The sequence below is a fragment of the Panthera uncia genome, chromosome E1, assembly GCF_023721935.1.
Source record: "Panthera uncia isolate 11264 chromosome E1, Puncia_PCG_1.0, whole genome shotgun sequence".
Taxonomy (NCBI): Eukaryota; Metazoa; Chordata; class Mammalia; order Carnivora; family Felidae; genus Panthera; species Panthera uncia.
Genome location: NC_064814.1, coordinates 59,370,776 through 59,389,618, shown reverse-complemented (window position 1 = coordinate 59,389,618; position 18,843 = coordinate 59,370,776). Strand labels below are relative to the sequence as shown.

General features: G+C 60.9%; 1 protein-coding gene across 1 annotated transcript in view; it reads right to left on the bottom strand.

Annotated features, from left to right (window-relative positions):
• Positions 1-6,631: 6,631 nt before the first annotated feature.
• PRSS22 (serine protease 22) overlaps positions 6,632-18,843 on the bottom strand; it is a 23,732-nt gene continuing 11,520 nt past the window's right edge. The window contains exons 2-7 of the mRNA XM_049637333.1: positions 10,597-10,841; positions 10,051-10,077; positions 9,540-9,711; positions 9,023-9,300; positions 7,723-7,880; positions 6,632-7,080 (exon numbers count right to left, since the gene is read on the bottom strand). Of these exons, the coding sequence (XP_049493290.1) occupies positions 6,850-7,080; positions 7,723-7,880; positions 9,023-9,300; positions 9,540-9,711; positions 10,051-10,077; positions 10,597-10,678 (948 nt within the window). The 5' untranslated portion in view covers positions 10,679-10,841 and the 3' untranslated portion in view covers positions 6,632-6,849. The remainder of the gene's footprint in view (positions 7,081-7,722; positions 7,881-9,022; positions 9,301-9,539; positions 9,712-10,050; positions 10,078-10,596; positions 10,842-18,843) is intronic.

Below are 18,843 nucleotides of genomic sequence, written 5' to 3'. Positions count from 1 at the left end.
AGAGGAAGATAGAGTGCAAGTCGGGGAGGGGCAGAGACAGAGGGGGACACAGAATCCGAAGCAGGTTCCAGGCTCTGAGCTGTCGGCACACAGCCCGACGCGGGGCTCGAACCCACAGACCACGAGATCATGACCCGAGCCAAAGTCGGACGCTCCACTGAACGAGCCACCCAAGCACCCCTCTATTTGCAGCATCTTAAAATGCGTTTAGGCAGGGGCGCCTGGCCGGCTCAACCAAAGGAGCGTGTGACTCTTAATCTTGGAGTCATGGGTTTGAGACCCACATCAGGTGTAGAGATTTCTAAAAAAATCATGAACCTTACAAAATAAAAATAAAATGCATTTAGGGGTATAAAAGGGTTTACGCTTCATAAAGCGGACACCCAGCTGCAGAAGGTGCCTTTGGGGACACAGAAGCAGGTGTTTGCAGAGGATCCTGCTTGAGCTGAGGACGCAGAGCGTGGGGGGAGGGGCAGGGCAGACGCCTTTCCACACCCTCGCGCACACCTGCTGGTGGTGTTGCTCTCCCATTTTCCGGGTGTCCCCGCGCCCCAAGTGCCCGGTGCCTCAGCACCACGCGGCACGGGGTTCTCCTGCGGGCTGGGAGAGACGCTTGTCCCCGGGAGTCCCTTCCCAGGGACTCCGACGAGTCCAGAGACGAAGGCCGCGCGGGACCGGAGCCCAGGGTCCAGGTGGAAGAAGGGACCGTTTATCCTGTGCTCGGTGCCCGCTTCTCATCGTCGCCAAGAACTCGGGCCTTTGGGCAGAAGTCCAGCTGTCAGCCTTCAGGAACATCTGAGTAAATTGTAACCACTTCCTCATCGGTGTACCGGCTCAGCCCTGGACAGACGTGTGTTGGCCCCGAATTGTTCCTCCTTATACGACACTGAGCTGTGCAGCTCCTGGCCCTGACTCGCCCCTGGTAGGCGTCACTAGTCCCGGGGCCTGCCAGAGGCCCACCAGGTACACGGGCTGACCAGGCGTGGCTGGCAGGTGCCCTGGAAAGACATTCAGCTGTGCCTCGGGATGGGCAGGGCGGCTAGGTGTGCAGGAGGTATGGAGTGCCCCTCCTTGCCTACCCCCCCAGGCACCGGGACCCACCCCCGCTCCCCCACCCCCAGGCACCAGTGCCCCCCAACCTGGTCCCCCCAGGCACCAGGATCCCCCCAGGCACCAGGACCCTCCACCCCCACCCCAGGCACCAGGACCCCCCCCACCCCCACCAGGCACATGAGAACCTCCTTTGTCTGCTGCAGTCGGTGGGGGGCAGGGGTGGGGTTGTATAATCAGAAAGGTCAGGCTTCTACAGCTCTCCACACACCGCCTCTGGGGGCCAGAGAAAGAGAAGACAAAGGGGCCTGTGTCTGTGCTGCAGTCAAGTTCGGCTGGGAGAACCTTCCTGCGCGCTTGGCTGTTGGCTCAGGCTCCTTCCCTCTAAGGGGCGGGGACGCAGGAGTCGAATGGGCTCCGAAGAGCAGAGCACACACGCAGGTGTGCACACGCACAGACACGGGTGGACGTGAGGGACACGTGCGCACACGCCGCACCCCCGGGCGGTGGTCATGGGGGGGAGGTGAGACCTCGGGCCTGGTGGGTGGAGTTGAGGCTCCCAGGTGGTTGGCTCACGGGGGGAATCGTGGCTATTGTCAAATGTTAAGCACAAATGCAGGAGGTAATTGAGGGATTTTGTTTACTTTGAATCCTTTGTGTCTCCTCCTCACTGCCTTCTGGAAGGGTTCTCCTGGAGACTGAGGAGCTGGAGAACTGAGCACAAGAACACAGGGAGGTGATTAGTGAGACAGGAAGTCCCCACGAGAGCCAGACTCTGAAGGGCTCAGCAGCCCCTTCCCCGGGAAGGCAGACGGGTGGGGGCGGGGAGGGACAGCGGGGCTCTGAGGGCCACTCCACAGGGCAAGGGGACATTCCAGAGCATCCCGGGTGTGTGTGACTGAGGCAGGAAGCCTTCTGGACGGCAGGCTGCTGTCAGCTTGCCCGAGGCGTTAACTAGAGGCTGCCCGGGGCTGGTCTGTCCCCTAAAGGACAGATGCCGCAGGATTGAGGGGTCTGCCCCTCACCGTCCGCTCCCTCTGCCCAGGGCTGACGGCTGCAGTCAGCCCTGAGCTCTTGGCATTGAACCTGGACAGGCCTCTCGGCCTTTGTCCATAGAATGTTCCAGCCACCTCTAAGGAGGTGTAAGGGTTAAATTGTAGTGTAGGGCTAATGCTTAGCTTGAAAAATAACAGCTTTGTGTTGACATTGAAGGTTAAGAGATAACAGCCTTGCTTTACTCTTATAAATTACGCCTCATACTCTTGTAAATTAGGCTTCACCAATTAAGGAAGCAAAAGTTCAAAGAAAAGAGCATCAGAGGCAGGGTCAAGGAGATCCACTGGTTGCAACTTAGAGGCAGAAAGTCTAAAGTAAACACCTCATTAGGCAACTGTTTCTAACTCATCTGGAAATTGTTTCTTTGTTCTGTTCCCAGGTGATGATAAAACGATGTGATCGGTTATAAAAACTCTGTACCCCGGCTGTTCGGGGCCGCACTCTTATCAAGAGTGTTGGTCCCAATCGGTCGGCCTTGCCTCTCATTGTAATAAACTTTGTTGTGACTGTCACTGGTGCCTGTAGCATTCTGTTTCAGGAGTCGTGTGGATGCAACAGAGGGGAGGCGCCCGGGGGACACGGTGGGCTGAGTGGACTGAAAGCAGGTCCCCTTTGCCTCGAAAAGGTCGAGGGAGTTTACTGTGACACAGAGGGTTCGCACATGCCCCAAATCTGAGCCAGCTTCTGAGACACGGCCAGCTCCTGTGGGCTGTCCCTGTGTTGTCGGCAGGGAGCGGGGCAGGTGGCGGCGTGCTGCTGGCCAGAGCTGGGAGATCCAGTCCGAAATGGCCAGCTGGTGTCCATGGCGACCGCGGGCTGAGCAGCTAGAGATTAGAAATCAGGCGGCTTCGAGGGGCCGGGGCCCTTGGGTTAGCGGAGTCACTGTTGGGCGGGCTACATCACTCACCCAACTCTTGGGACGCTTGTGAGAGTATCGATAACGGTAAGGAACAAAATCCAACCGAGTAAATTTGAAGATCGGATGGGCTTTATTAAGCGATTCAAGGATCAGGCAGCGGGGAGCTCCGAGCGGCACAAAATGGAGGTTTTTTTCCAAGAAGGAGAGGGTGGGCAAGGAGTTAACGGCAAAAGAAAAGAAAAGATGGCGGCGGGCAAGGCCGCTTTCCCTTAGGTAGGGGCAGGGCAGGGGTCTGAGGTGGGTGGCGAGGCCCGGGCGCAGAGGCCCTCACTGGCGCCGACCAGGCCTTGTTTCGTTTCCGGGACAGGCTGGAAAGTGCACCCAGGTCAGGGCTCAGACTCCAGGTGGCAGACTTGACCTAAGTGACGCCATTTGGGGCCTGCGATTTTCTATTTAACAATAATTACATCACGACAGGCGTCGCCCAAGACCGTCCCGAGCACGGCGAGCAGGTGGGGAAGAAACGCGGATCAAACCGCTCAGGGCAGCGCGTCTTAGAGCCTCCGGTGGCCTCCCACCGATGCTGCCGTCACAAACCCCACGGACAGGGTGACAAACATTCCTGTCGTCTCAGTTCTGGCTGCTGGGAGTCGGAGATGACGGGGGGTTGGCTGCTCTCCCGGTGGCTCTCAGGGGGCCCCTCCACCCTGCGTGTGCACATGGTCGTATCCATCCAAAAGGTGGTAAACGTGCACGTTTCCCTGACTTCTGGGAGCCGCTCTAACCAACTGGAAGAGCCCGTGGAGGAGGACCCTCCTCTCGGTGGCCTGTGGTTGGGAGCACTGGGGGGCGGGGTGATCGTGTGGGGCTGAACCCCTAACCCGTGGCCCCTGTCTCTGTCCCTGGGTGGACGGTGTCAGGACGGAGAATCCTGGGCACTCTGGTATCCGGGGATCGTCTAGTGTTCGGTGTGGGGACCCCTCCTCCCACGCTGGAATTGGGTCTGGGAACCTTAGAAAGACCGTAACCCACACGTTAATAAGATGCAATAATACAATTGTAAAATACAATAAAAATGAATAAAAAAATGGGAGGGAGGAGAAGACATAAAATGCATACCTACATTTTTTATAAAAATAACAGCAGCTTTTAGCCTTGTGGTGCTAAAGTGGCTGCTGGCTCTTAAGCATCACATGTACATCCAAGACTAGAAGAAGAAAGAAGAGGGGAAAAGGATGCCAGCTGAGTATGTCCCTTTTATAGGGAAAAAGACAAGTCTCCCCAAGAAAACATCGGACATCTGCTTCCCTCTCCCGGGCCAACACTCAGTCCCACGTGCTCTTGTGACCTTGTGGAAGCAGGTGCCTGACTCTTCCGGTCTCTAAGGTGGGGGGCACCAGGGAGGGGCGTTGGCCATGGCAGCAAGTCGCGGGGTGGGTGTTGGCCAGCTTGTTCTGGACGCCAGGGCAGAGCTGTGAGGTCCCGGGGGGGTGGGGGTGGGGGTGGACGTCTCCTCAAGGGTTAAAGGTCTGAGGACAGAGCATGTGGAGGAACAGACCGCGCCGGGACCTCACAGCCTGCAGGGAAGACGTTCCCGCTAGAATGACATTTGTCACCTTGTCACAGTGGCCAGACAGCCCCGCCCCTGCCCTTGGGGAGGTAAGGGAGCTCTGCAAAGGTCTGTTCCACGAGGGAGGTAAAGCTGGTGGAGACACCTGTCCACTGGGCACGTGGGTGTGCCGGCCCCTTGCCACCGGCCCCTGGGACGTCCCCTTCAGGGGACAGCTGCAAGGGTCTCGGTCTGTGGCCCCCAGAGGCAGGCGGTGCCGGTGGAGACAAAGCAGTGGGTTCTCCCCCACCCAGAGTGGCGCAGATTTGGGGTGTGTTTCTGGGCTGAGGGCCTTCGCTGCCATCCTGGTGTGGACCGTGCCGGCGCGGGGCTGACTACGTTTGCAGCTCCGGGACCCCCCATCCTGATTAGGGTCCTGCCACCTGTGAGGCCGCTCCTCCACCCCGGCAGGTGTTTCTAGGCATCTCCTCCGTGGGGCTTCCATCGGATGACACGTGAGGGGGACCCTCTGACCACTGAACGGGGGCAGAGGGCGGGGTGAAAGATGCACAGGCAGGGGAGAAACTGGGGGGCAGAGAGCCATTGGCAGGAAGGGGCAGAGGAGGGAGGGGAAGGAATGGGGGAAGGAGCAGGGGCAGAACCTGGGGGCGAGGAACAGAGGGCGGATTGGGGGAGGGGGAGGGGGAGGGGGAGGGGGTGGGGAGGGGGCAGAAGGCGAGAGCTGAGGGCAGGGGGAGGGGCAGGCACAGGGCGACATGGGGGGAGGGCCGGGATGTGGATTCAGCGCTCACCTGAGTCCCCGCTCACTTCCTGTGATGTGGGAACGGGCAGAAGGAAAAGGCTGGTTCCCAGGGGGGCAGGAGGCCCGTTCAGTGTTTGGTTTTTAATCAAACCAATCCCCCAGCATCCGCTGCGATCTGGTCATGACAGAAGGGCGACCAAACTACAGGAGCAGATGTCCTCCCAGCAAAGGGTGCGAGGGTACCAAACAAACAGCGGGCAAGCCAAAACCCTGCGCTGCCCGCCGCTGCCTGCCGCTGCCTTCTCGAAGACTCACGTCGCGTTTCCCGTTGGAGACACGGTGAAAGCAGAGCGCGATCATCTCTCCTATAGCAGGACTGGACCTCTTCGCTCTAGAATTAATCTTTTTTTCTTCTAACGTTTATTTTTGAGGCGGGGGAGGGGCAGAGGATAGGAAGGGGGCTCTGTGCTGACAGCAGAGAGCCTGATGCGGGGCCGGAACTCATCAACCGTGAGATCATGACCTGAGCCGAATTCCGACGCTTGACGGACTGAGCCACCCAGGCGCCCTAGAATGAATCTCTCTGTGTGAACTATGTGAAGTTCACAGTCTCAGGTCAACCACAGAGCCCGGGTCCGCGTATCTCACTCACTGCAGGGAATCCCAGGTGGGCTGGGTCAGGCTCCAGATGTGGGGCTGGGGGTGGGATGGGGGGCTGGTCCAGGAGGCTAGGGCCTGGGCTGCAGAAGGGGGGTGGAGGGCAGTCCTGGAGGAAGGGGGTGTTTGCCAGCGGGGAAGTGGGTAGATCCCTTTGTAGCCTGGGACTTGGTCCCACCTGCTGTAGGCACAGGCCAGGTGACTCAAGCCCGAGGTGTAGCAGGGCCTGGGGACCTGCTGTCTCATCGTTTGGCTCCCTTCTTGGTTGGAGGACTCACAGATGGGCATTGAGTCACTCCGGAGCCAGCTCCTGGGGGCGTAGAGGCCCCAAATCCGGGTGGCCTGGTTCTGGGGGGAGGGAGGGGACACCCCGCTCTCGTAGGGGCGGGCTTCTCCCAGCTAGCCCAGTTTTGGAAACACAGCCGGCAGGTTGGGGGCCTGGACCGCCCCCCACCCCGGCCAGCACTCCCCCTTTCCACTGGCGGAGCCGGTCTCCCGGTCCACTGGCCTCCCGCCTCCTTTCTTCCTGGTGGGAGGGGGGCACAGAAAGGAAGTACAAAGGCCAGGGGTCAGAACACTGAAACGCAGGTGGACAGGACGCCTGGGTCCCTGGCCAGGCGACCAAACTCATCCCGACCTGCCCCCATTTTAACCCCAAGCGTACCCTGCTTCCCAATGTCATACCTAGAAAAACAGCAACGGGGGAATAAATAATTTATTGAAATTGGAGGAATAAATAAGATATGAAGGCGGGGTACAAATAACTGTAAAAATTATTAACATGTATATATATACACACAGAGGCGCTCGCGCGGGCGGGGCGGGCTGCGAGGCCGCTCGGTGCCGGCCCGCGGGCGCCCCCCGGAGGCAGATGGCTTACTTACAACGGCGTGGCCGCCGCGTCTCCCCAGGTCCCTAACGCGGGCCCCTCGGGGAGGGCGCGCCTTCCCTTGCGGGCCCCCTCCCCTGTGAGTGCCCGCGGAGCTGCGCCCCTTGCACGATCCTCATCACCCAGGAGCGGTGGGCGGCCAGGCTGATGTAGACGCCGGGCCGGTTGCGCTCGGCACAGCCCTCGCCCCAGCTGATGATGCCCGCCAGCAGCCAGGTGCCCTCGACCTGGCACATCAGGGGGCCCCCCGAGTCACCCTGCGGAGAGGGGGGAAAGTTAGGGACCCACGCGGGTCAGGGCTGGGCAGAGCCCAGGACCCTACACAGTGGGGGGGGGTGAGGGTCAAGGGGGCACACACACACCCCCCATGGTACTGCGACTCACCAGGGCCGGGAGGGCTAAGCTGGACAGGCCTTCGGGCTCGCTTCTGGTGAGAAGCACTTTGTGCCAGACCTTGTCCCTCACAGCCCCCAAGCCAGGGAGTACCGTTGCTTGCCTTACAGATGAGGAAACCGAGGCTCAGAGGGAAGCCCCGGCTTGCCCAGACTGGCATCCGTGGGCGGCAGACTAGGAATTGCAACCAGGACCCTCCGACGTCCAAGCCCGGGTGCTACCATGCTACCAGCCTGCAGCCCTCCACCGTGGTGACGGAGCTGGTGGGGACCAGGGCATGGGAACCCCCTGAGGAGGAGGCAGGCTCCCGGAGAGTGGGGTCTGGCCCGCCCAAGACGCTCAGTACACATTTCGTGCGTGGCCGCGTGGCCGAACAGACGGATGACTGAGCCAAGCAGAGGCCAGGTTGTGCAGGTGTCTAGGGGCACTTACAGGTCTCAGCTGATGGGGGGGGGGGGCAGCGGTGGAGCTCAGCGGGACAGAAATGGGAAAACTCAGGTGCTCACCAGACAGGCGTCCCGCCGCCCCTCCAGATAGCCAGCGCACAGCATGTCCTCGGTGATGGCTCCCTGCCCAGCGCCCCGCCAGTAGAGGCGGCTGCAGACTTCCGAGTCTATGATGGGAACCTCCAGTTTCTGCAGGGTCTGGGGGTGGGGCAGGGGCACTGGGGGCAGGGAGGACAGGGTCAGGCTTGGAAAGCCCTCTCTTTGCTGCCCCTCCGTTCTCGCTCAGAGGCAAGTCTCAAAGGTTAATGGATCAACTCCGTCAGTCAGACTCCCAAATGCCTGCGGAAAACCCAAATTTCGAGACTGCGCACCTCTGGACCTACTGGGTCCAAACGTGAATGAGCCGCGTGAGACGTCCCCTGATGCCCACAAAACGGTTAGAACTGCTGGTCCCGGCGTGTCCTGCCCCAAGCACTACTGTCTCCAGCAGAGGAAGTGGACTGCCACAGAGGAAGTGTGCAGTAAACGATCCCCTAATGTTGAACGTTACTGGAACTCGAGGAATCCCCCACACTCTAGGGGGACCGCAGGCCCTAAGGTTGGTCTGTAGACCCTCCCCAGCTCATAACTCCAGTTCTCAAAAGAGCCCTGCAGGATGACGATGGGGAGGCTGTCTGCAACCTCAGACTCAGTGGGATCGCCAGACACCTGGTGTCATTTCCCTTGATTTCTTTTGGAATCTGGTTAAAATCCCATTTTTCTGACACTTTTTGCTTACTCATTATCTTTCTATTCTATCACCCCCATTATCTATCTACCCACCTACCTTTTTCTGCTTCTCTGCCTCTTACTTTATCTGCCTTGTGTCTCTAGATGATGTTTTCCAGACCTCCAGACTTGGTCTGACAATTATATTGTCCAATTCTGGAGCCTACTTCCTTCTGGGAATTTTGCCTGCAATTATGGCATGCTGCCACCAGGGGGTGCCTGTTCCCACTTTGGAATCTCAGGGCTGTTTTACATTCATGTACTCAGCCAAGCCCCACACAGGCCTCCTTCCAGCCTTTCCTAGATCACTTAATAGCCTCGTTGATCTGGCTGTTGTTCCCTTAGAACACAGCCAAGATACTCTTTAACTAGAAAGGACCTAAAATTGTCCACCTAGGTTTCTGGGACTTCACACCTCTGGATCGCGGCTCACTTTTTCTTCCGTCTCTGTCGTCACAAGAAGAGTCTGTCTTTTCCCTTCTGCTATGCCTCTGGCTCCAACCTTTGCTGCCCACTGTACCTGTGTCTCTGAGCGTCTGCCACCCTCTGTCCCCATCCACCCCCTGGCCACGTGGCAGGGGAAAAGCCGCACCTCCATCACGGATACTCCCCCAGCCTGCAATCCAGCAGCGGGTGTTCGGAGGGAGACGGACGGAGGAGTCAGGCAGGCAGATGGGCAGGATTCGCTCAGAGAAGTGGATGGTGTGCTCCAGACGCACCAGGGCGATGTCTGCACGGGAGCCCTCTTTCCAGGAATACACGGGGTGGGACTGCACCCAGGCGATACCCACCTGCTGGGACCTGGAGCCAGGGTTCTCCAGCTGCCAGGCCCCCAGCAGCACAGAGAATCGGGACGGCTTGTTCAGGTTGCTGGGGGAAACAGGAAAGGGGGTGGGGTCAGCCAGGAACCAGGGGTGGTGGGGAAGGGTCAGGCAGGGAGTGTCTGGGGGACCACATGCGTTTGAAGTCCCCGAAACAGAAGCAGGCTCGCTCTCCTCTATGAGAGGCCCCAAGGCCGGACAAAGACCCGGGGGCTGGTGCCGAGTGGGGAGCCCAGGTCCGGGGCAGGAAGCCTGGGGCATCAAGTGGAGGGGACCGGTCGTGCACACCCCTTGAAGCAGTGGGCAGCAGTGACCACCCAGCGGCTGGTGAGCAGGGAGCCTGCACAGTGGTGGGTTCCGTTCTTCTGGATGCTCACGACCCAAGGCCACTCGGCATCAGTGCTGTCCTCGCCGCCCACGATCCGGTTCAGCCGCTGGGGCTTCCCACAAGCTGGGGGTGCTGGCGGACGAGGGTCACATTTTCTGTCATCCAAGGGGCACAACGAGCCTACCCTGCCCACGCCCCACGCCATTCGTTCCCCGGCCCTTCTCTTCCTCTCCCTCCCCACGAGCTGGCCACCCGTCTCCCCTCATCTGCTGGTGCTCCCCCCGCTGCCTGGGCCCCTCCCCTCCGAGTAAGAGTCTCTGCTCTGCCTCCTGGGCCTTCTTTGCTGCCTGCCTTCCTCTCCCGCTTGACTCCCCTCTGGCCCCACCGCCCCCTTCTGATCTGCTTACCCCACAGACAGACCCAGACGCAGCCCCTCCCCTCAAGCCCTCCCCCAGGGCCCCCCCAACTCACCAGGTATCCTGGCAGCACGGAGGGAGGCTGAGGGCAAGAGAAGGAAGGGTCAGGCCAGCAGAGAGGAGCCCCGGTGCCCGGGGTGTCTCTCCAGGGCGGGGCATTTCCCGGAGCCTGGGCAGGGCTGACGGAAGCCTCAGGCTCGGCCCTAAGCCGGGGCCCTAACCTCCCACCAGCTTCCTGTCGGGCAACCTGAGCCAGGACTCCATCCCACCTGCCTGGCACCTCTCACGGGGTGGGGGTGGGGGAGGTGAGAGCGGGGGAGCGCACACCTGCCCCGGCCCGAGACCCTCTCAACCCCCGAGCCTGAGGCCTGTAACGACACTCATGGTCCCAAGAGCCGGGAGGGAAGAGGAGGCGGTGGACTGCAGCCTCCTTGCAGTCCTCTGCTGGCAGCCACCGGACGTGGCTGAGAGCAGGCGAGCACGAGGGGGAGGGGGAGACTGCGTCCCGGCAGGGCCCGGAGGGCCAGTGCTGAGTAGGGGGAGGGGAGGGGGTGGCCCTGGGGGACAGAGGAGGGAGGCGCAGAGGGGCCTCAGGACTCACCTGCAGAAGCCAGAAGCAGAAGGGGGGTTAGGATCCTGAGACAGCCTCCACCCAGGGCCGGGGGAATTCTGGAAACCACCATGGCCGGTGGGGGCGCAGGCGCGGCTGGGAGAGCTGTGTGCAGAGCTCCCCACAGGTCACCCCAGGTTTTATCCCGGGAGGTGGAATGCCGTTGGACCAGTCCCCCGAGTGAGTGAGTGGCTCGGTCTGGCCACCCCAGGCTGTAGGTCACAGGTGGGGCGGGACTGTGGGGAGGAAATGGGCCGTTAAGGGGGCCCAGGTGGGGGCTCTGGCTGAGATCCCTACCACCCCCCACCAGCAGTGGACTGGTTTGGGGGCCCAGGACCTGGGCTCCAGCTGTGGGCCCAGAATCTGGCCTCTGGAGGAGCAGGACCCAGGCCCAGTGGTGCAGGCCAGTGGCCTTGACACTGACTGGGATGGTCCCCAGTTTGTGTGGGGAAGGGAAGACTTAGGGTGTGGGGTCGTGGGGAGGTCCCGGGGCCTTGGGAACACGGGGCTGCCCAGAGGCTCAGTAACGGCTCCTCCCTCCAGGGGCCACTGTGACTCAGCCAGGAGGCCTGACCAGGCCCTGGGCCCTGGGATTCCGTTAACCCACTTCCCAGAAAGCCATGAATCAGGCCCCCAGTGGCCACCTGTCATGTGGGTCCTGTCACTCGGGTGCCCAACAACTCACCCCTCACCTGGACTTCGGGGAAACCCAGGCAGGTGCCCAGGTGGCCGACTGACGTGGCTGCCTGGGAAGGGCTGGGGTACCGTCTCCCACAGCCCGGCCCGGCCCCTGCACGCCTAAGGGTCAAAGGGCAGCTGGGCTATGCAGGAGCAGGGAGCCCGGGTGGGTGCTACCCCGGGGTCCCCCACCCCCAGAAGGAGGGCAGACGGATTCCGGTCCTAGACCCACTGCGTATTTATTCGTCCTCTCATTCACACGATCAACAAACCTCGCGCTGGGAAGGGGTGGGAGACACAGCGGGAGGAGAGTGTACCAGGAGCCCCGCATCGCCACACCCTCCTCCTCAAATTCCCTCACTGTCCCCGCTCTGAAGCTGAGGAAACTGAGGCTGGGGGCGAGCAGGCTCGTGGTGACAGGGAGAGCCGGATTTGAACCCCAATCTGGAGGCGGGAGACTGGACCGGACCCGGTAGATCCCGAGGGATCTTGATCCAGGGGATGGATGGTTTTCACCCAGGGTCCTAGGAGCGGAGTGGGGTGGGCTGGGGCCTCAAGGGTCCGGGGAGGCACCTGACCCTGGCGGGGCTGCAGGTGAAGACCGCCCAGAAAGCGGAGACCCGGAGGGCAAGTGGGAGCAGTGGAGAGGCGTGCAGAGGCGGGCAGGGGCGAGCAGGGGGGCTCACAGAAGAGAGGAAGCCGGGCTGGGGCGCAGGACAGGGTGCTGGCAGGAGCTGGGGGCCCTCCAGGCGGACACTCGGCGCACCCCGCTGGGCAGACCGCCTCAGCCTTTCTGGAGAGCCCCGGCTTGGCCAACATGCTCCTCCCCCACAGCCTGGGGGTAGGGGTGACCCCTGTGCTGTCCCCGCTCAGACCCTGGGGCTTTGAGAGGTGGCAGGAGCCTGCAGCCGACCACCTCCCCGGAGCCACAAGGGATCGCTGGTGTGTTTTACTGCCCCCTTCCGGCCTCGGCTAGAAGGGCAGGAGGCAACTCGGGGCTAAACTACAGCCAGACGCCCCCTCTCATCAGGGCGAGCCCCCTGTCCCATCCCGCCCCAATACAAGCCAAGGATGGGGGTGCAGGAGCCCCGAACAGCCCCCAGCTGATGCATTATTCTGTCCCAGGACCGGAGGCAGGGAGCTGCCGGAGACCACCCATGCCAAGCAGCAAAGGTGAAGGGCAGGCTCTGTGGGTGCCCCCCCACCCCGCCGCCTGCTCACCACCCTGGGCCGTCTCTACTCCACGGCTAGCCCCAGGCTCCCCCAACCCGCTGCCTTCCCGAAACTAAGGTGGTTGGCCTCCCCGGCTCACTCGACAAGCATTTACTGGGCCACGGCTGTATGTCAGATCCCATGCCGGGCACTGGGGCACCACGGATAAGACACAGGTCCTACCCTCGGGCAGCAGGCATCTCCCCGGGGGTGGGAGGCAGGTGAGCAAGTGATGATGGTGAAGGAGTCTCAGCACGGGGGAGGGGGTGTGGGGAAGCACGGAGGCGGGCAGGGCCCCTGGAGGGCCACGGGAGGCTGGGTGCTGGGAGCTGTGACCCCCCGCCCCGAGGGGAGGGGCAGTGTCAGGTGGCCCAGCACACCCTGGGGATCTAGGATGGCCCCGGTGCACTCCGGGTCTCAGTGGGTGTTTGCCGAATGAATAAACAAGCGTGGCGAGGTGTCGGGAGGACTGTGCCAGGGACCAGCTGTCCCAGAATGCAGCCTCCCCAGTGTCCTATTACGACGTTTCCTGAGAACTGGGCCGCTGCCGAGGTCACCCGAGGGACAGACACGTGTCCTGAGATGTCACTGGTCCCCAAAAAGGGTGGCCAGGTAGAGGGCCTCCAGGAGAAGGACCCGGTAGGAGCCACAGGAAGACCTGAGAAGGCAGTGAAGGCTGTCGGGCACCAGGGCTCAGCAAGGGCCCCAGAGACCGGCTCCCCAGTTCCCAGAGAGTGGGGGCCCCGGCGTGACTTGACATCCACTGGAGACATTTACGGAGCGCCTATTGGATGCTGCAGCCACACCGGCAGTGCCGGCTGGGCATGTCCTCGCCTGGGCCCCAGGTGCCCACCCTGCCACCCACCCTGCCACCCGGCGCCTGTCACGCCATCGCAGGGCCACCGATGATTTGCAGCGAGCTGTGCAGGACGGAGAGGGCTGCGGACGCATCGCGCGAGTGGCAGCTGGGGCTGGCGGGGCTCAGCCCGAAGAAGTGGCACACCAACGCCATTTCACGCCCGGGCGTGCTGGAGACACAGCGGCGAGCAGACCGAAGACCGCCCCTGCCCGCACGCTGGGGACGCTGGAGGAGAGGGAGAAACACCATCCATCAGTCGTTTAGTCTGACGGATGATAGTCACAGGGAAACCAAACCGGGAGGGGGACGGGGGCAGGGAGGATGGCGATCTCTCCAGCTGAGTCTTCCAGGTGTAGTCAGAGGTCATTCCGGCCCCGGGGAAGGTGCGAGCAAAGGGTCTGCCGGGTGGGACAGCAGATCCGAGCTGGGGCAGAGGACAGGCACGGGGACCGAGGGGGCCCGACCCCACCCAGTGGGCCTCCCTGTGCAGGGGACGAAACGGGGACAGGAGAAGCGGGGAGGCCGTTCCGGGGCCAGGGATCAACCAGCTCATGGGCACAGGGGCAGAGGCCGCCGGACCACCAGGGGCCCCGGGGGGTGTGGGGAGGGGGCTGACAGCTCTCACGGTGGGTGCTGGGTGGCACCTGGCCTGCCCCCCGGTGCCCGCCCAAGCAGGACCGGCACGCACGTTCACGGCAGCACTAGGCACGGGAGCCCCAGAGAGGAAACAGCCAAATGTCCATCAGTGGGCGAAGGGATAAGCAAGCCGTGGTCCCTCCACCCAGTGAGACACGTCACTCAGCCACAGAAAGGACGGACTGCCGCACACCTGCTACCACACCGGCTACGGCGCGGCTGAGCCGGCGGACGTCACGCTCGGTGAAGGGCCAGGCGCAAAGGGATGGATACTGCAGGGTTCCACTTCCACGAGGTCCCTCAAGTGCAAGCCCAGAGACAGGAAGTGGGGGCGGGGGCGGGGGCGGGGGCAGAGTCCTCGGGGAAGCTGGAAAGTTGTGCAGCTGAAGCAGGTGGTCAACGCCTCGGACCCATGCGGGCGCTTCGGGATGGTCACCACGGCAAATCGGGCGTATTCTCCACGTGAAAGAACGGGGGAGAAAATCTGAATGTCCTCTTTCGTAAACGCCGGAAGTGGCGGCACCCGTGGGCCCCCCGGGGCGGAGTGGCCCCCCAGCTGCGTGTGGCTCCGCCCACCCGAGCCCATCCTGCGACACCGCCCGTGCGCCGGTCTCCCCGGCCGTGGGCCGGCTGTGCCAGCCGCCCTCACGCGAGCCAGCGGAGCGCCCCAAGGAGCCGGCCGAACACGGGCTCCTTCCTCCAAGCCCGGCCTCAGTTTATCCATCTGGGAGGAGCACTGGTCGGCCCCACCCTGCCTGCCACCACCGACCGAGGGAGCAAGGGCTGCTCGGGTTGAAGGGCTGGTGGTCGCGAGGGGCCCGGGGCCCCGTGAGCAGCGTCAGGCTGTGCTGGTCTGCGGGCGAGGTCTTCCGGGCACTAACGAGGCCCTGGGGACACTCGAGGACACTGCTCACTGACAGCGGCTTCATCACTGGGGATGCCCTTCCCCTGGTCTAATCACACTCCCGAACTCTGCTAGCTCTCACACAGGGCTCCCTGCCTCTTGGAGACTTGGGTCCAAAGTGGCTCTAACCCCGTCTCAGTCCCAGGTCCCAGGTCCCACTCGGAGCCCCACCTCACCCGAGCCCAGCTCCCACACCCTGGCCCCGCATTTTCCTCACAGCCTCCTCAGTCCGGATTTATCCACAGCCTTTCCCTCCTTCAGAAAAGCTGGCCGTACGCTGGATTTCTTAGAGCTGATCCCGTTTTCCCCTATTGACTCCTACGGTTCTCATGGAAAAAAATAACCCGTCGGCCCGGGGTGGGAATCTCCGGGGAGGAAGGTGGCCAGTCCTCCTGCAGAAACGTCACTGGACGGCCCACCCTGGGGGCCAGAGCCCCTCACCTCCACTCCCAACTTCCCAGGCTACACACGGCTTCTCTGGTTGGTGGAAAACCCCTCTACTGCCCCCCTTCTCCCCGCACAAGAACTTTGCCTAGTGGCTAAGAGTTGGTCACGGGTAAACTTGGAGCCCCCTCTGCTTTGTCTGTTTACCTTTAAAATAGCATGTTTGGGGCGCCTGGCTGGCTCAGTCTGTAGAGCGTGCGACCCTTGATCTCAGGGTCCCGAGTTCAAGTCTCACGTTGAACACGGAGCCCATTTAAAAAAAACAATTGCACGTTTACCACGGGGATGTGTTAACAAGGGCTCCGACTGGCTAGCAGGAGCTGATGGTGAAGCTGGTGGGAAGTTTGCAAGAGCTGACATCACAGCAGTGTCCTGAGACCAGCCGTGCACGACGGGACAATGGACATACCACCAAACTCGGCAAAGGCCACAAAACAGGCCTTCCTCCCCCCCCACCCCAGACGCCCCACTATGAAGTTCTGCCCCGCATGTCCCTGAGCGTCATCCACCACCTGACCAGCTCATAATAAAGCCGGACTCCCCAGCACTCCGGCATCCCTCCCCCTCCCACCTGGGACCCACTGGAACCTGTTCTGACCACGACACCGAGACCAGCCGAGAAGGGCTGGGCACTTCTCCGCCACCAGGAAGCAGAGGGGAGCTCTGGGCTGGGGAGGGCCGGGCCCAGAGGAGCCTGCTGGGAAGGAGGACAGAGGGCAACGGGCAAGCTGGCTGAGCTGACTCGCTGGGTGCCCATCGCCAGGCTGGGCAGCTTCCAGTACTCGTGGTGATGTAGGAGTGACTCATGGCCCAAGAAGAGAGGGCAGGACCTCAGTCTCGAGGTCAGAAGTCATGGCCAAGGACTCATGGAAAGGAAGTGAATGCTGCACAAGAGCCAGTAACAGAGCTGGGACTAACAGGTGCTCCTAGCCCTTCCTCTGGGGGTTTCCTACCAAGCCGTGACTAGCCCCCCAGGTGACCCGCGTAGCCACGTCATGCCTGTGGAGAGGAAGCACGGAAAACCAGCCCCGGCCTCCCCCGCGGGGTGGAGAGCCACCTCCGACTACGTTCCGCCTCCCCCTCACCCCCCCGGGCCAGTGCGTGGCTGCTGGTTACGGCTGACTGATGGCTTCTGGGTAAGTCAGTGTGGTTTCTCCAGCCAGGAGGACACACAGCTCTAGGGCCTAGGTCGGTGGCTGGGATGGGGACACCCATCCGGGTTGGGGGTTGGGGTGAAGGGAGGCCCAGCGCGCCTGGTGAGACACGAGGCAGCCTGCCACAGCCCAAGTCTGGGTGCTGAGGACAAGTAGGGGACCTTGAGATTCCCTGGAACCCCGACCCCCGGGGTCCCCATCTTAGAGAACGGCACCGTCCCCCTGGGCGCTCCAGCCGCATGGCTAGGACCGTCCCTGACTCGCCCCGTGCCTCCCACCCACATCCGACTGGAGAGGAAAAACCAGCTGTCTGTAGACGCCAAGTGCTGTCCGGTCCCGGCTATGTAGGATTTTGTTCATCAAGCAATTCTCCTTTTCTGTGGACACCAGCTGGGTGTCCTCCAAATTCACTCAATGCAGACGCCAACTGGAGTTAGCACAGACCCCACAGGGCCAGGGCTCGGCCCCATGAGATCCCCCCACTTCAGAGATGCCAATCCCAGGCGGTGGGTCCTCATCACCCACACTTCTGCCCGACCTGGCTACAAAGCCGGGACTCCCGGGATCCCCTCCTCGGGTTCAAGAATTTGCTAGGATCGCTCAGAGAACTCAAGGGAACACTTATGTTTACCAGTTTATTATGTAATAAAGGATCCAGGGAACAGCCAGACGAGGGGGGCACGGGGCAAAGCCAGGAAGGATCCCGAACGCGGGAGCCACCGTGTCGTGGCGTGGGGGCGCGCCACTCTCCCGGCACGTGGATGTGTTCACCAACCTGGAAGGCCTCGGATCCCCACACCTTAGGGATGTTCACGGAGACCCATCACGTGGGCGTGACTGGTGCTCAACTCCATCTCCAGCCCCTCTGCGCCCCCTGGAGGATGGCGCTGGAGGTTGCAAGCTTCTAATCGCGGTTTGGTCTTTCTAGTGACCAGCCTTCGCCCGGGGGGCTATCCGGAGCCCACCAAGAGCCGCCTCCTCAAACTAGAAGACACTCCGGCCACCCAGGAAATTCCAAGGGATTAAGGAGCCCAGGGTCAGGCACTGGGGGCAGAGGCCAGCATGTGTATTTGCAACACGAGTCCCTGACACGAAGCTTTGGGTCGCAGAAGCGTCCATTTCAAAGACATCCGTCTGGAACTAACATACCGCCAGCAGCCGCAACACAAAGCCACTAGTTAACAGCTAGACAAGGGGCCGGGCCGCTCCCCTTGTCTAAAGCTCTGGGGGAGCTAGACAACCACTTGAATGACCCTACTTCTCTCTTCCCGCGCCCTTATTCCCGCTCTCGTTTTAAATTTGCCAATGGAGAGCGAGGCTGTTCGACAGCAGCTGAGCTATGAGAAGAGCCCAAGTGTCCATCGACTGATAAACGGATAAAGATGTAATACATACACGATGGAATATTAGTCAGCCATCCCAAGAATGACACCTTGAGGCACCTGGGTGGCTCAGGTGGTTGAGCATCCAACTCTTGACTTCAGCTCAGCTCACGATCTGAGGGTCGTGGGACCAAGCCCTGCGTGCAGCTCTGTGCTGACGGTGTGGGATTCTCTCTCTCCCTCTCTCTCTGCCCTTCCCTGTTCAGGCCCTCGCACTCCCTCTACCTCTCTCTCAAAATAAACATTTACATATAAATAAATACTATTTTGACAAAAAAAAAAAAATGAAACCCTGCCATTCCCAATGACGTGGATGGGACTACAGTGTATTACGCTAAGCAAGTAAGTCAGAGAAAGACAAATACCGTATAATTTCACTCGTATGTGAAATTTAACAAACAAAACAGATGAACACGTGGCCGGGGGAAAGAACAAGAAAAAAGAGAGGGAAACAAACCACAAGAGACTCTTAAAGAGAGAACACACTGAGGGTTGAAGGAGGGAGGTGGGTAGGGGATGGGCTGAACAGGTGATGGGGATGAAGGAGGGCACCCGTTGGGATGAATCACTGAATTCTACTCCTGAAACCAAAATACATAAATGAATAAACAAAGAGACCCAATGTGGGTCTCAAACCCACAACCCTGAGATCAAGAGTTGCACCCTCCATCAGGCCAGTCAGGCGCGATGTAAATTACAGTTTTAACCTGTTACTGTTACATTGTCAGTGTATTTTGTTGAATGAATTAATGAAATCAAACAGTTTACAAATTTGTACTTAATGAAGCAGGCTACAAATTCTGTTTTTCCCTTTCTGTATTATTTCTATCATACTACTACATTATTTTAATCTGCTTTTTATCTTTTTTATCTAGAGAGAGAGCGCTCAAACCAGTGAGCACAAGCTGGGTAGGGGCAGGAGAGGGGAGAGGGGAGAAGGGAGAGGGGAGAGGGGGGAGGGGGGGGGTG